Source organism: Myxocyprinus asiaticus, chromosome 12 (assembly GCF_019703515.2).
Source record: "Myxocyprinus asiaticus isolate MX2 ecotype Aquarium Trade chromosome 12, UBuf_Myxa_2, whole genome shotgun sequence".
NCBI lineage: Eukaryota > Metazoa > Chordata > Actinopteri > Cypriniformes > Catostomidae > Myxocyprinus > Myxocyprinus asiaticus.
In genome coordinates, this window is record NC_059355.1 from 28290092 (window position 1) to 28303596 (window position 13505).

At 37.4% G+C, this 13505-nt stretch overlaps 1 protein-coding gene across 9 annotated transcripts in view; it reads right to left on the bottom strand.

Moving 5' to 3' along the window:
* LOC127449396 (putative tyrosine-protein phosphatase auxilin) overlaps window positions 1-13505 on the bottom strand; it is a 47785-nt gene that overhangs the window by 33516 nt on the left and 764 nt on the right. For 7 of the 9 annotated variants that reach the window (XR_007898735.1, XR_007898734.1, XR_007898733.1 and 4 more), the window contains exons 1-2: window positions 9198-9518; window positions 1732-1867 (exon numbers count right to left, since the gene is read on the bottom strand). Coding sequence is in view for 6 of the 9 variants with exons in the window: in XM_051712796.1 (XP_051568756.1) it covers window positions 1732-1867; window positions 9198-9387 (326 nt within the window). In the remaining 3 variants the exon portion in view is untranslated. Of the gene's footprint in view, window positions 1-1731; window positions 1868-9197; window positions 9519-13505 lie in introns of those variants that run through there. The other 2 variants (XM_051712795.1, XM_051712794.1) reach the window with 2 other exon arrangements.

Below are 13505 nucleotides of genomic sequence, written 5' to 3' on the forward strand. Positions count from 1 at the left end.
CATCATACTTACCTTTAAAGTGTCTCCATTTAATTACATATAAAGTTATACTGTTAACCTTAACCCTAAACCTTACCCTAAACTACCCCTACCCCTACTCCTAAACCTACCCGTACCTCAACCTCAGTAGCAACAAATGTGAATCTTGTGAGAATTTTGCAGAACAACATGTAGTTATACAATAAATACATTGTATGTTAGTACATTGTAGTTAAAGACTATGTTAGTACATAGAAGTTAAGACCTAATAATAGTGTTACCAAGGATAAATAGTGGCTTCCTGCTGTACACTAGCTTGTTATTGCTGATGTATAATGCAGTATAATGATGAGTGTGCAGGTTATGGAGGTGTGTGTTGTGTGTCATTATAGTAACATTCCAGGTTCAATACAATTGAAGCTCAATTGACATTATTTGTAGCATAATGTTGATTACCACAAAAATTTATTTCGATCTGTAAACATTAAAATACTCACCGTTTCAAAAGTATAGCAACAAGACATAAACAATCTGCATATTAAACTGATTTTAGTCTGATAAAATAACTTAACCTTTTATGTGTAAAGTTATATTACATTTACAACATACAAGTGCCTCACTTTTACCTCTATTTTAGCTTCTTTTTTTTTTTCTTTTTTTTTTTAAAGAAAAGGAGGGACGAGTCTAAATTATTTTTTGCTGTAATCAGCATCATGCCACAAATGTTTTCGATTGAACTTAACTTGTATTGAACCCAGAATATACCTTTAAAGATAATGTGTGTTTTTTCTGTTAAAATATTTCCTTCTATCCCAAAACACTGGCACTAACAAAACATTGCTCAGTTTGTTTAGGCATCCCAACAAGCCAAACACAGCAACATTGGCTCATCTTACATGGGGAGGGTTTCCCCCTCATGGTGGCCACCATTTTGATATCACACAACGGTACTCACTTTAGTTCTACAATGGCATTGTGCATTTTTGTGATGCTGCATCCACGCCAATAGGTGTCAGTATTAAATGTCATGACGTCATAAAGTATGGTCACAAGACATGCATGAGTCAATGAGGTTTGATCTTATTAACATTGTTGCTATATTTGGTTTAGGCACTGTATATGATCTGCACAATGATTTGATTTGAGAGTGAATAACAACTTAAATGTCTATTTATTCATCTTACAAAGTGATCGTATGCCTTTGGAAGACTGCATGATACATATGTCCCATGGACTACGTTCATGACACTTTTGGTTGCTTTTTTAAGCCTTAAAGTGAGTTACTTTCAACTGCTATTGTATGGAAATAAGTGATCGTGACATTGTTTAAAATATCTCCTTTTGTGTCCAGCAGAAGGGTCATAAGGGTTTGGAATGACATGAGAGTAAAATAGTAAATGATGACAGAATTTTCATTTTAGGGTCACTATTCCTAAGTCCATGACCACCTTGTATTGGTCAATGAAAAAAACAATAAATTATTTGGTGTACCTTTAAGGCTAAAATTAGGCTAATGAACTAGCTAACATATCAAAGAATACGGAGAAAGGAGGAATACAGAGGAATGCTCATGCCTATATTAAAACAAGCACACACACAGAACCTAAACAGAGTAATTATACAAAATTAGGTCACAGAGAACTCTATTAAAAACTATTAAAAGACCTTGACTGTGTTTGCTTCAAAGTGCAGTCTTACGCATACACATATACACACAAAAACAAAATTGCGCACAAATACAAGGGGACTTACGTAGCCACTTGATTCATAACCTTGGTCGAGGTGTCTTTGATAGTGTCTTTCAGATTGTCCTTGATGTTGCTGAAGAACTTTCCTGCACCTCCTTTGACCATATCTAGAAGTCCCCCTCCATAGTTCCCATCCATATCTGGAGACAGAGGGTCTTTAAATGATCAGAATTTCATATCTTACAACACACATGCAGACAGCACACCACAAACACAATTTGCATGTCAACACTACACATTAGGCATGCTTATACAATGAATGGAAAAACCAAAACACTGTGCATCTAAATAATATTACATGCATAAGACAAACATCAGGCATCAATAAGGTAGATGCTGCAGTAGTAGCACTAATCACTGAGGGAAATCAGGTCAAAGTATGTGCTGATCAGTTAGCTGTACACCAGGAAACCCATAAATGCATTGCAATGAAACACAGGAAGCACTTCTACATAGGTTCATTAATCATAAGTGCTATATAGATGCCTCACAAGCCAAATGTCCATGTAAAAAGGGTTTAATATACACGTAGATGGTGGAAGTTCGGAAGCATAAGGAAAAGCAGATGAAATGAAACAGACTGGGGGAAACAAAAGAATGGGAGAAGTGGGGAAATATTCAGCATATAGGGCCATTTTACAGAATCTTCTTATCTTTAGACCATGTCCACACTAATATGTTTTTGATTAAAAAAAAAAAATGTCCACATACAGCGTATGTGGACATTTTTCATCTATACACCAATGCACGAAAACTATCACTGCAATTGGTGGCTTTATGAAATCATTGTCATGGTGATAATAAGGAACTGGGATGATATCATGTAATCAGCAAGAACCAATGGCCGGAATTTCTGTTTGTGTTTTGGCCTGTGTGCCCATTTCCCAATAGTATTTCGAAACCTTGGGTTGCCAGATTTGAAACAAGTTAGCGGGCAAACACAGCACGCTGCAGTCAGGGAAGCCAGCAATACATCTAGCTAACATTGACAGAGTTATAAAAAAATCCATGAGCTGGTTTATAATTTGCAAACAATAAAAACATTGCAAACGTATAGCTAATCAACTTACAGTATAAGGCTCGTCACTGGCCATTGTCAGTTTGCTCGTTCCTGTTGCGTGTCCTCAACCTGGCAACCCACATGAGCTTTGACACTCATCCCTCAGGCGCGCACGCTTGCTGCATCTCGAGACTTATTGAATCATAATATATGTCACTCTGCATTTCTTATCATTAAGAAAATTGGCAATACGCAGCTTGATTAATAAGAGAGAGTTTTTTTTTTTTTGAGTAAAAGATGGATTGAAGTGAACAAAAAGGTGAGACAGGGTAGTCTTCGCCCCATTATACACTGCGATAAAATACATTTTTGATTTGTTTTTGTTTTGGCTTGTTTTCTAATATACAGGTGCATCTCAATAAATTAGAATGTCGTGGAAAAGTTCATTTATTTCAGTAATTCAACTCAAATTGTGAAACTCGTGTATTAAATAAATTCAATGCACACAGACTGAAGTAGTTTAAGTCTTTGGTTCTTTTAATTGTGATGATTTTGGCTCACATTTAACAAAAACCCACCAATTCACTATCTCAAAAAATTAGAATACATCATAAGACCAATAAAAAAAAAAACATTTTTAGTGAATTGTTGGCCTTCTGGAAAGTATGTTAATTTACTGTATATGTACTCAATACTTGGTAAGGGCTCCTTTTGCTTTAATTACTGCCTCAATTCGGCGTGGCATGGAGGTGATCAGTTTGTGGCACTGCTGAGGTGGTATGGAAGCCCAGGTTTCTTTGACAGTGGCCTTCAGCTCATCTGCATTTTTTGGTCTCTTGTTTCTCATTTTCCTCTTGACAATACCCCATAGATTCTCTATGGTGTTCAGGTCTGGTGAGTTTGCTGGCCAGTTAAGCACACCAACACCATGGTCATTTAACCAACTTTTGGTGCTTTTGGCAGTGTGGGCAGGTGCCAAATCCTGCTGGAAAATGAAATCAGCATCTTTAAAAAGCTGGTCAGCAGAAGGAAGCATGAAGTGCTCCAAAATTTCTTGGTAAACGGGTGCAGTGACTTTGGTTTTCAAAAAACACAATGGACCAACACCAGCAGATGACATTGCACCCCAAATCATCACAGACTGTGGAAACTTAACACTGGACTTCAAGCAACTTGGGCTATGAGCTTCTCCACCCTTCCTCCAGACTCTAGGACCTTGGTTTCCAAATGAAATACAAAACTTGCTCTCATCTGAAAAGAGGACTTTGGACCACTGGGCAACAGTCAAGTTCTTCTTCTCCTTAGCCCAGGTAAGACGCCTCTGACGTTGTCTGTGGTTCAGGAGTGGCTTAACAAGAGGAATACGACAACTGTAGCCAAATTCCTTGACACGTCTGTGTGTGGTGGCTCTTGATGCCTTGACCCCAGCCTCAGTCCATTCCTTGTGAAGTTCACCCAAATTCTTGAATCGATTTTGCTTGACAATCCTCATAAGGCTGCAGTTCTCTCGGTTGGTTGTGCATCTTTTTCTTCCACACTTTTTCCTTCCACTCAACTTTCTGTTAACATGCTTGGATACAGCACTCTGTGAACAGCCAGCTTCTTTGGCAATGAATGTTTGTGGCTTACCCTCCTTGTGAAAGGTGTCAATGATTGTCTTCTGGACAACTGTCAGATCAGCAGTCTTCCCCATGATTGTGTAGCCTAGTGAACCAAACTGAGAGACCATTTTGAAGGCTCAGGAAATCTTTGCAGGTGTTTTGAGTTGATTAGCTGATTGGCATGTCACCATATTCAAATTTTTTGAGATAGTGAATTGGTGGGTTTTTGTTAAATGTGAGCCAAAATCATCACAATTAAAAGAACCAAAGACTTAAACTACTTCAGTCTGTGTGCATTGAATTTATTTAATACACGAGTTTCACAATTTGAGTTGAATTACTGAAATAAATGAACTTTTCCACGACATTCTAATTTATTGAGATGCACCTGTAAATATCTAAAACTCATTTAAAACAATGTACATTTTCTTTAGCAGCTATACTGCAGAAGAAAGAAATGTTATCTGAGTATGTTGAATATAATATTAAAAATACAAATATTTTAAAATATCTAAAAAAAGATGCATTCACCTGAGAAGCAGCATTTAAGATATTTAGACTTGCTTTTAGAGAATAGATCTTTAATATAAGTATATTTTGTCTTTACTGCACTCACAGAAGTATAACCAAGTGAAAAAATACAGTTATATACAAAATCCACTTATATTTAAGAGGCATTCTATTTAAGCAAGTCTAAATATCGTATATGTTGCTTCTCAAATAAATGTATCTTGTTTTAAGGATTTTTAGACAATTTTAAATGTAAAACAAGACAAAACACTTGATAACAATAGGATTTTTTTTTTTTTTTACTGAATTAAACTTAATAAAAAGTTTTTTTCCCTTTAATTCAGTGAATGTCATTTAGAGGTATTTTTAAAAGGTGATTTGTCCTCTTTATTGTTAGTAAGCATGTTTAATACAACCTTTTAAGTCGGGGCACAAGCTGAATAATCGGTTAAGAGCTAAAGATTAATCGTTGCAATAATCGCCGAATAGTCGAATAATAATTCTAATAATCATTAGATTAATCAATTATCAAAATAATCGTTAGCTGCAGCCCTTTTGAAAACGAGAAACCAATTCTCTTCAGTAATTGGCTCCTGTAGTTGGCAGTCAACCAATGTCATGCATCAATTTTCTAATACTGTAGGGCACACACATCCAACCAATGACAGTGAGAGTCACAACAGAGGGAATCCTACCACAGTCACTCAACTACAGCTACTGAGCTTCTCAAATGGACAATACCATATATGGGAAGAGAAAACACTCTGCAACCTGCTTTTACTCTAAATCAGAAATCTAAAGATAAGGGCTTAGGGTCAACAATAAAATTGTTAGATTATAAATATTTAAGTATAATATTTTTAATAATAATTTATTAAAGGAATATTCCAGGTTCAATACAAGTTAAGTTCAATCCAAAGCATTTGTGGCATAATGGTGTTTACCTCAAAAAAAAAAAAAAATTTGCCTCATTCCTCATATTCTTTACAAAAAAACAAAAAAAACAAAAACAAATCAAGGTTACAGTGAAGCACTTACAATTGAAGTGAAAGTGAATATTGGAGGGTTTTGAAGGCAGAAATGTGAAGCTTATAATTTTATAAAAGCACTTACATTAATCCTTCTGTTAAAACTTGTGTATTACTTTAGCTGTAATCTTAAATGACATAACGTCGTCATGGCAACAAAGCTGTAAAATTAGATCGAAGAGTTGCTGAAAAGGGATTTTATCACACTAAAATCACATTAACACACATATTGTTTACGACTTGTGCTTATACTTTTGAAACATTTATGGATTGACCCCATTCAGATCCATTGTAAGTGTCTCACTATTGCCCAGATATTTGCTTTAAAAAAAAGTTTTTCAAAAAAAGTTTTGTGGTTATCAACATTATGCCACTTGCATATTTTTATATATAAAAATTATTATATGAATATAGGGCTACATTTTATATATATATATATATATATATATATATATATATATATATATATATATATATATATTCTTAATTTATCTTTTTGGTGTATGTGTGTAAAGTGTTTTTCAGAACTAGTATGCCACTATATAAATAAAACACATTATTATTATTATTATTACTACTTTTTCAAGTATTATAGTATTAATATCTGTAAATATATACTAAACATTGGGTCAGTGGTACCATAACCCATATAGTGATTGTTTATTTAAGATTATTTCCTACTTTAAATGTTTTTCATTCTCTAGAGCTGTAGCCATTTGAGAAGGCTCTTAGTGCACAGTGCTCAGCATGCACTCTTTAGATGATACATCCTGTGGGGGAAAAAGTCCTGAAGTTCTCACAAGGATAGCATAGGATTATTTACCATTAAGTCGCCAGAGTGTATGTGAGCCTTACTTTTGTGTTTTACATTTTGCATATGTTAAGGATAAAATGATGTGATATGGTTGAGTCAGAGAGTTACAAAAATATATTAATGTCACATGAGTATTACAGTAATAGGGGGTTGGTTCTTCCTTTGCTGTTAATAAAGCATTCATTCTTCAGAAAAGGCTTTCCACTAGGGTGGAACATGGCTGCAAGTTTTTGCTCCCATTCAGACCACCATTGCTTCACTGAAGTCAGGCACTGATGTTGGACGATGGGGCATGGTTGGTATTCCAATTCATCACAAAGGGGTTTAGGATACAGATCTGGGTTTTGTGCAGGCAGGTCAAGTTCTTTCACCCCATTCTACTGAAAATGCTGGTCTTATGAAGATGCAACATGATCAAACGGGAAGTCTGAATGGCATGTTGTTTCCAAGACTTCCATTACCACATGATCGGCCACATTATGCTGACTCACCGACAAGCGCCATCTCTTTTCAGGCATTTCAGACAACTCGCTACACAACCTGCTTTTGGTGCCCCTCTGTGGACATTACACCCAGAAAATGGAGCTTGCCCGTGCCCATAAACCCAACAACACTTACAGCTTTAGCCACTGGAGGCAGTGTTTCACATTTCGGTAAGTACAAACCGATTTTAGCTAAGGAAAAGTCAACCTACTGTTTCCAATTTCACTGTGAGATCAGTCTGGAGAATGGATGGCTATATGCATGATTTTATGCACCTGTTAGCAATGTAATAGTACTTACAGGTGCATAAAATAGTAATAGCCATGCCTGTTAATTAGCTGGGGGGTCCACATAATTTTGGCCTTGTGGTATATAATGATACCACTTACCATGGAAACTTATATTCCTGAAAACATTTCCTTTAAGCTCATTTACATGTAATGCTGGCTTAAACAGAGAGAATTTTAACTATTTATTTCAAAATCAAAATGTAAAAAAAAAATTGTATGTCCAGAAAGTCTTCCAAATTATTCCTCATTACTTTAACATTCAAAACACATGGAAAAGCACTTTTCTGCCTCCCACTTGTTGTAGCTAGCAGAACAGTGTGGCCTGGCATCACTTTACTAGTGGGCCCGGCCAGAGAATGGGCTACTGGGCTTCCTGTCAGATTGCCCTTAAGGTACAGAGGAGCTCTATTCTGAATGAGCAAATACACAGGGGGTGTAGTTGACTTCAAAGTCTAAGGCAGCACCTCTCAAAGAGCACCTAGTCTCTGAACTCCTACAAATGTCCCTTTAATCGCACAAAGCGCCCAAGTGCGCTTGCATGTTTCAGAGAGAAAGACATCTAGAGAAAGAGAGAGAGAGAGAGAGAGAGAGAGAGAGAGAGAGATCGAGAGAGAGATAGAGCGGGGTGGGGGGCTGTCCTGACCACAGAAATCAGATCAGATTTGTAACAAAGGCATGGCTTCCTCTTTTATTTTCAGCCTTCTTCACATTCTCCCTCTCTTTTGTTCTTATTATCCAGTAGCACTGAGTCACAGAGAGCAGCTCTGAGACGTGCAGGCCCTGTGTGTTTGTGTGTGTATAATTGTGTGCTTGTGTGTCTTGTTACAAGACCCGACTGGCTTTTCAATTATGGATCACCTACAGGCCGAAACAAAGCTAATGCATTTCAACCAACAATTTAAAACGCTCAAAGATCCCTCATAAATTTCAGTGCGCATAATTATGAAACTAAATGAACACCAGTTTGATTAAAGTCAGTATTTTCACTAGAATTAGCCTACATTAAAATCTCTCTCTAAATGCACAGTGACTAGATTGCATGCAAGTCCTTTACAACATGGGCACTGCACTGGAGCAACAGAAGAATCAACAACCCAGCTTTTCTGACACTTTCACATTGCACAAACTGAAAAAATGACTCGTCTTGCCTCATTATTAACTATATCACTGATATAGTTCATTGGAAATTCAGGAGCAATGGACTTATAGTGTATACACTTAGTTTAGACACTTATACGGTCTTTGAGGGAAAGACTGGGGAAGAAAATCTACCCCTTAAGTTCAAATGGTATACACAATATCTATTTCTCTCCCACGCCCACACAAATTCTTTATAGACTGAAGGAGACATCAGCTGCGACTAAAATACCTGACACTAGCGCTTCCTTACGCCTCTATCTCAGCCCCAGCGGCCGGATCACATCCCAGACCACTGCAGTAAAAAGGCAGCAATCACAATCCAAACAAACAAACAGACAACTGAATGGTCTTAGTTATGGCTATACCAGTCCATGTGAAACTCCACGCAAGAAAGCCAACTGCAAGACCAAAACAAACTACATGCATGGCAATTGGGGCTAATGACAAATGGCATTTATACACATCTGCTTCACATTATATTAATAATAGCTACTGTGGCTTACTAATATGCCAGCACTCTGACTTTGATTAATTTGCGGTTGTTTCATGCGTGAAAAAATGAATAAGCGGTTGGCCTGCAAGCGCCATCCTATCGTCGACATACCTGAGCTGTCCATGGTACTGTAGTCGTCCTGTCGCGCCGGGCCTGTCTTAGCGCTGCCGAGGGTTACTGCCGTCAATCCGCCGCCGCCACTTCTTCCCCCGCTGCAGAAGTCTCCGCTGCTATCGACCAACTGCAAAGATTCGTAGCCATCATAACTGCTTTTTTTCTTGTAGCCACCTAGCAGGCTCATGAGCACAATTGGGAATCACATACGACGTACGACAACGAAGATTTCAAGAGACTAGGGGAATGCACATGTTCTGTCTGACTGCTCAGAGGGTGGAAATAATGTAGTTTCCAGCAAGGCTACCCAGCTACATACGCCCGCTAGCCGCAGGAGAGAAAAGGGTGGCGTGTCACAAGCGCCGCATTTACTACGCCGCACACACTCAGCCAGGCAGCCAATCAATACAGCCAATTCAGATGTGCCTCTGCAGCCTGAATCCACATCTAAACCTTTGACAAAGTTCTTGTTTTATAAGAGATTATTTCAATAGGCTTCTTATTTATAATCAATTATTAACATATTATTGTAATTATTATATATGGAATGAAATGTATCTATTTTATTAATAATAATACTGACAGTATTATAATAACATGAATAATTGTATGTGTATATACTATATATACTAAATCTATAGGCTTACTGAGATATAAGATATAATAAGTATTTGGGTTTGAAATGTGCTTTGAAATTTGTGTCATGAACATAATGTAACAAATAGTTTTAAAAATACACAAAAATATTATTTATTTTTATTTAATATATAATGTCTTATTTATTAATACCTTCTACATTACATGCATATTTTTGCTTTCCATGTACCAGTGTCAGAAATTAACTTTTACATTAAGGGGTGATGTTTTCCCCCTGGATTTGATATTTAGGGGCATTTTTTAATGTTTATGAGGGCATCTTTTTTTCTAACAATTTTAAACAATTTAAAACTGTATATCATCTGCTTATGTCAAATGTCAATTTAATCAATTGATTAATACAAATTCACAAGAATAAGATTTATTACCTATTACCCTAAGAATTACATCAACATGAACGCATATTTTATAACTAGGACTATAATATTAAGAACTATATCATACATCGATTCTATTGGACCCCCTCTAGATTGTAAAGGCTTGGTCTTAAAGACACACCCACCTGCTGGCGATGCCAATCAGAGGATGGAGACATAACCCGTGTCTTTTGGGGTGTGTTAAGATCCAAGAGTTTTGGTTGAAGGTTGAAGAGTTGTGTGTGTGATGTGTTGGGCACTCGGGTTTTGTTTTGCCCCAGACTCTGTGTTTTGGGCGATGGGGGGGGGGTCATCAATGTTGAGAATAGACACATAATGAGTTGGGTCCTGACCAGTGTCATGATCGGCAGACAGATACTTTTAAGGGGATGGAGGTCGGCTGGAGCGCCCTCGTTTCAGGAGTGGTGCTTGGAGATGGGGAAGGTGGCGGCCTTTGAAGATGGGTCATTTAGAAGACTGGGGAAGTTGAACTTGTTTGTGGAGAAATAAGGGCAGATATCTCATGTTTTTCTGGATGTGTGATCATTATAATTTTGTGTGTGTGTGTGTGTGTGTGTGTGTGCGTGTCTATAATCATGTACGACCACTGGGATGTTGTTGGGGGCCAGGGTGGGGTTGGGGATTGGGAGGGGTAATAGTGGGGGTTAATTGTTGATTCTGTGTATATATGGTTTTTTTTTCTGTGTTCGACATATGAATCAATAAAAAAATTTAATCTGAAAAAAGAACTATATCAGATGTTACAAGTAAAAAACTGAAAAATTCATTATGATGGCATTTTTTGCTCACACATTTTGAATTTCAAGGGCGTTTTTGTCATTTTTGTTAACCTTTTTGCCCTGAGCCCTGATTTCTGATCCTGCCATGTACAAATAAACATATGTAAAACCCATTTTTAAAATTGAAGGCTTTAAAACTTCAAAATACAATCAAAATGCATCTCTCTTGTCCATTTGAGGAAAGGAAACTTGTGTGGATGTTCACTTCAAAACTACATTTGCCTGGACTGTATCCGTGGATTGCGGAACAAAATAAATGTATTTGTTATTGTTTGGGCTTTGCATTGTAGTCCTAATATAAGTCTCTCACCGTTTATAGTCTATGGGTAACCCTGATATAGTGTTCAGTGATTTGCCAGTGGAAGTGCAAGACATCCAATTTGGAAGGATGATTTATCTCTAATTGAGCTACTAGATGCTTCCCTTTATGGCCCCATTCCTTGGCAGCCATCAGGACTGCATGCTTTCTCATAAGAGACCTGGATCCTGGGCAACCCTTTGAGAAGAGTGAAACTGAGAACACAGCATGTAGGAAGTGTCACAGAGAGAAAGGCTCTAGTTGCTGTCTGCCATTACTTACCAATTTAACGCTAACTTTGATTCATTTCTTTAAATGTAAAGACTGTTTTAAAGAAAAGCAATAAAACCAACCTTGGGTCAGCTGGAGTGCATCAGTGGACACTACACATACAAACTTTTAAAGAAACAATCTGATGACATTGCCTGAATCCCACTTAAATAGTACCACTTAAATGCAGTGAGGTCAAGAGAACGTAAATATCATTATTTCCTAATATACAATGAAAAGCAGTCAAATAAGCATTTTTGGAAGCAAACACCTGCACTAGCATCAACAATGATTGTACCTCAGGTGATCATGTCAGATATGCTATAAAGTTACTCTATAACAGCTTTTAGCAAAAGGCCTATATCCTGTTAATGTTACACACATGTTACAACAAAAAGGTTATTTTTTAACACAGTGTGATCATTTTTAATGCCGGTTACTTGTAAATGTCTCAAAATCTAACAGACAGACAATGTAGAGAGGTCTTTATGATAAATGACACAGCACAATTCTTGTAAACATTATTGTAGAAACAGATCTAATGAATTATACCGACTTGAGCAAATAGCCTATGTGTTGTGGCAAAAAGACAACAAGACCTTGGCAGACCTTGAAAAACTAAGAAACACAGATCTTTTTTCCTTATTAGCTTTCTTTTTAATTCTCTCTTTTTTATTTATATTTTTGAGAGGTATCATTCATATCAACAATCTGGCAACTGTTTACTCTGCAACTACATTGATACTATCACTAATTTAAAGCTGAAATGCATGATAACATTCAGACCTCAATGTATCTTAGTTAATATGTTGGCTGAATGAAGTGGACTTGGATTCCTGGCTGGCTTTAGATTAACTGTTATCATAATAAAAGCAGAAATTTGGAGTGGCTTGCTTAAAGGCAATGATGATTAAATTGGATGAGATGCCACTTAAAGTGCATAGCACTCACGTGGTATGGGTGTTTTTGGACATTTTACAGGTTGTTAACCTGATAGCGCCTCACAGTTGGTAGGCTAATATACAATACCTTTAACTGATGTTGGTTCATATTGGTTATTCAAATGGGCCCCTCCATCGAACACGTACTGCGCTGTTTTTAAATTGTTTTGGTGTCTCGTGATGCCTGCGTTTATTTCTATTGCTCTTTTAGCGTGAGAACGCGTTCGGTCTGAACGGCAGCTTAATTATATGACACCATCATCAGTCACGATTAAAATTCCAACGTACAGTCACGACTGAGCTGGCACCAAAGTCGTTCTAGCAAGTCAGTCCACCGTCGGCCATCTTTGAAACACTCTCGGGAGGCTATTTCCAGTCATGACAGTGCAGCTCCTATCTTCTTGAATGGGGGAACACCGAAATCTCAAAAACGGTTGGTCAAGATTATGATCAAAGAACATATTTAAATTCAGCTATTAAATTTGATAATATTGGAATCATAAATTGTGCTTCTTTAACACATATTACGTTAAAACACGCTATTTTCCCGGCTTGTATAGTTAATGCGCATGCGCGTTAGCGAGCTGATTGACAGACGATGTCTACATCCGTTGACCGCTCAGAGCTTCTTGGGCGTTCCAATTTCTCCCATTAATTTATATAGAAGTGGCTCGTCTCTGCTAAATACTCTCTGGCTGGCACACAAAGTTGCTAACATGGAAACGGAGGCAGGTTGCGCATCCTTCCACTCAGCTCCAAGATGATGCAAGGGATTTCCCTTAACCTTTCATACCGCCATAAGCATGCCATGTGCTTAACACAGATAACACATTAAATGCAATAAAACTACGGACAGCCCTCCGTCTGCCACTGGTCGAGTCGAGCATTCTGCGACTTTTTATTGTATCAAACACGTTCATCTCAAGAGAAAAACATGACCAGGTGACGTATAAACGTGCCATTCACTTCCGTTTTCTAGGGTG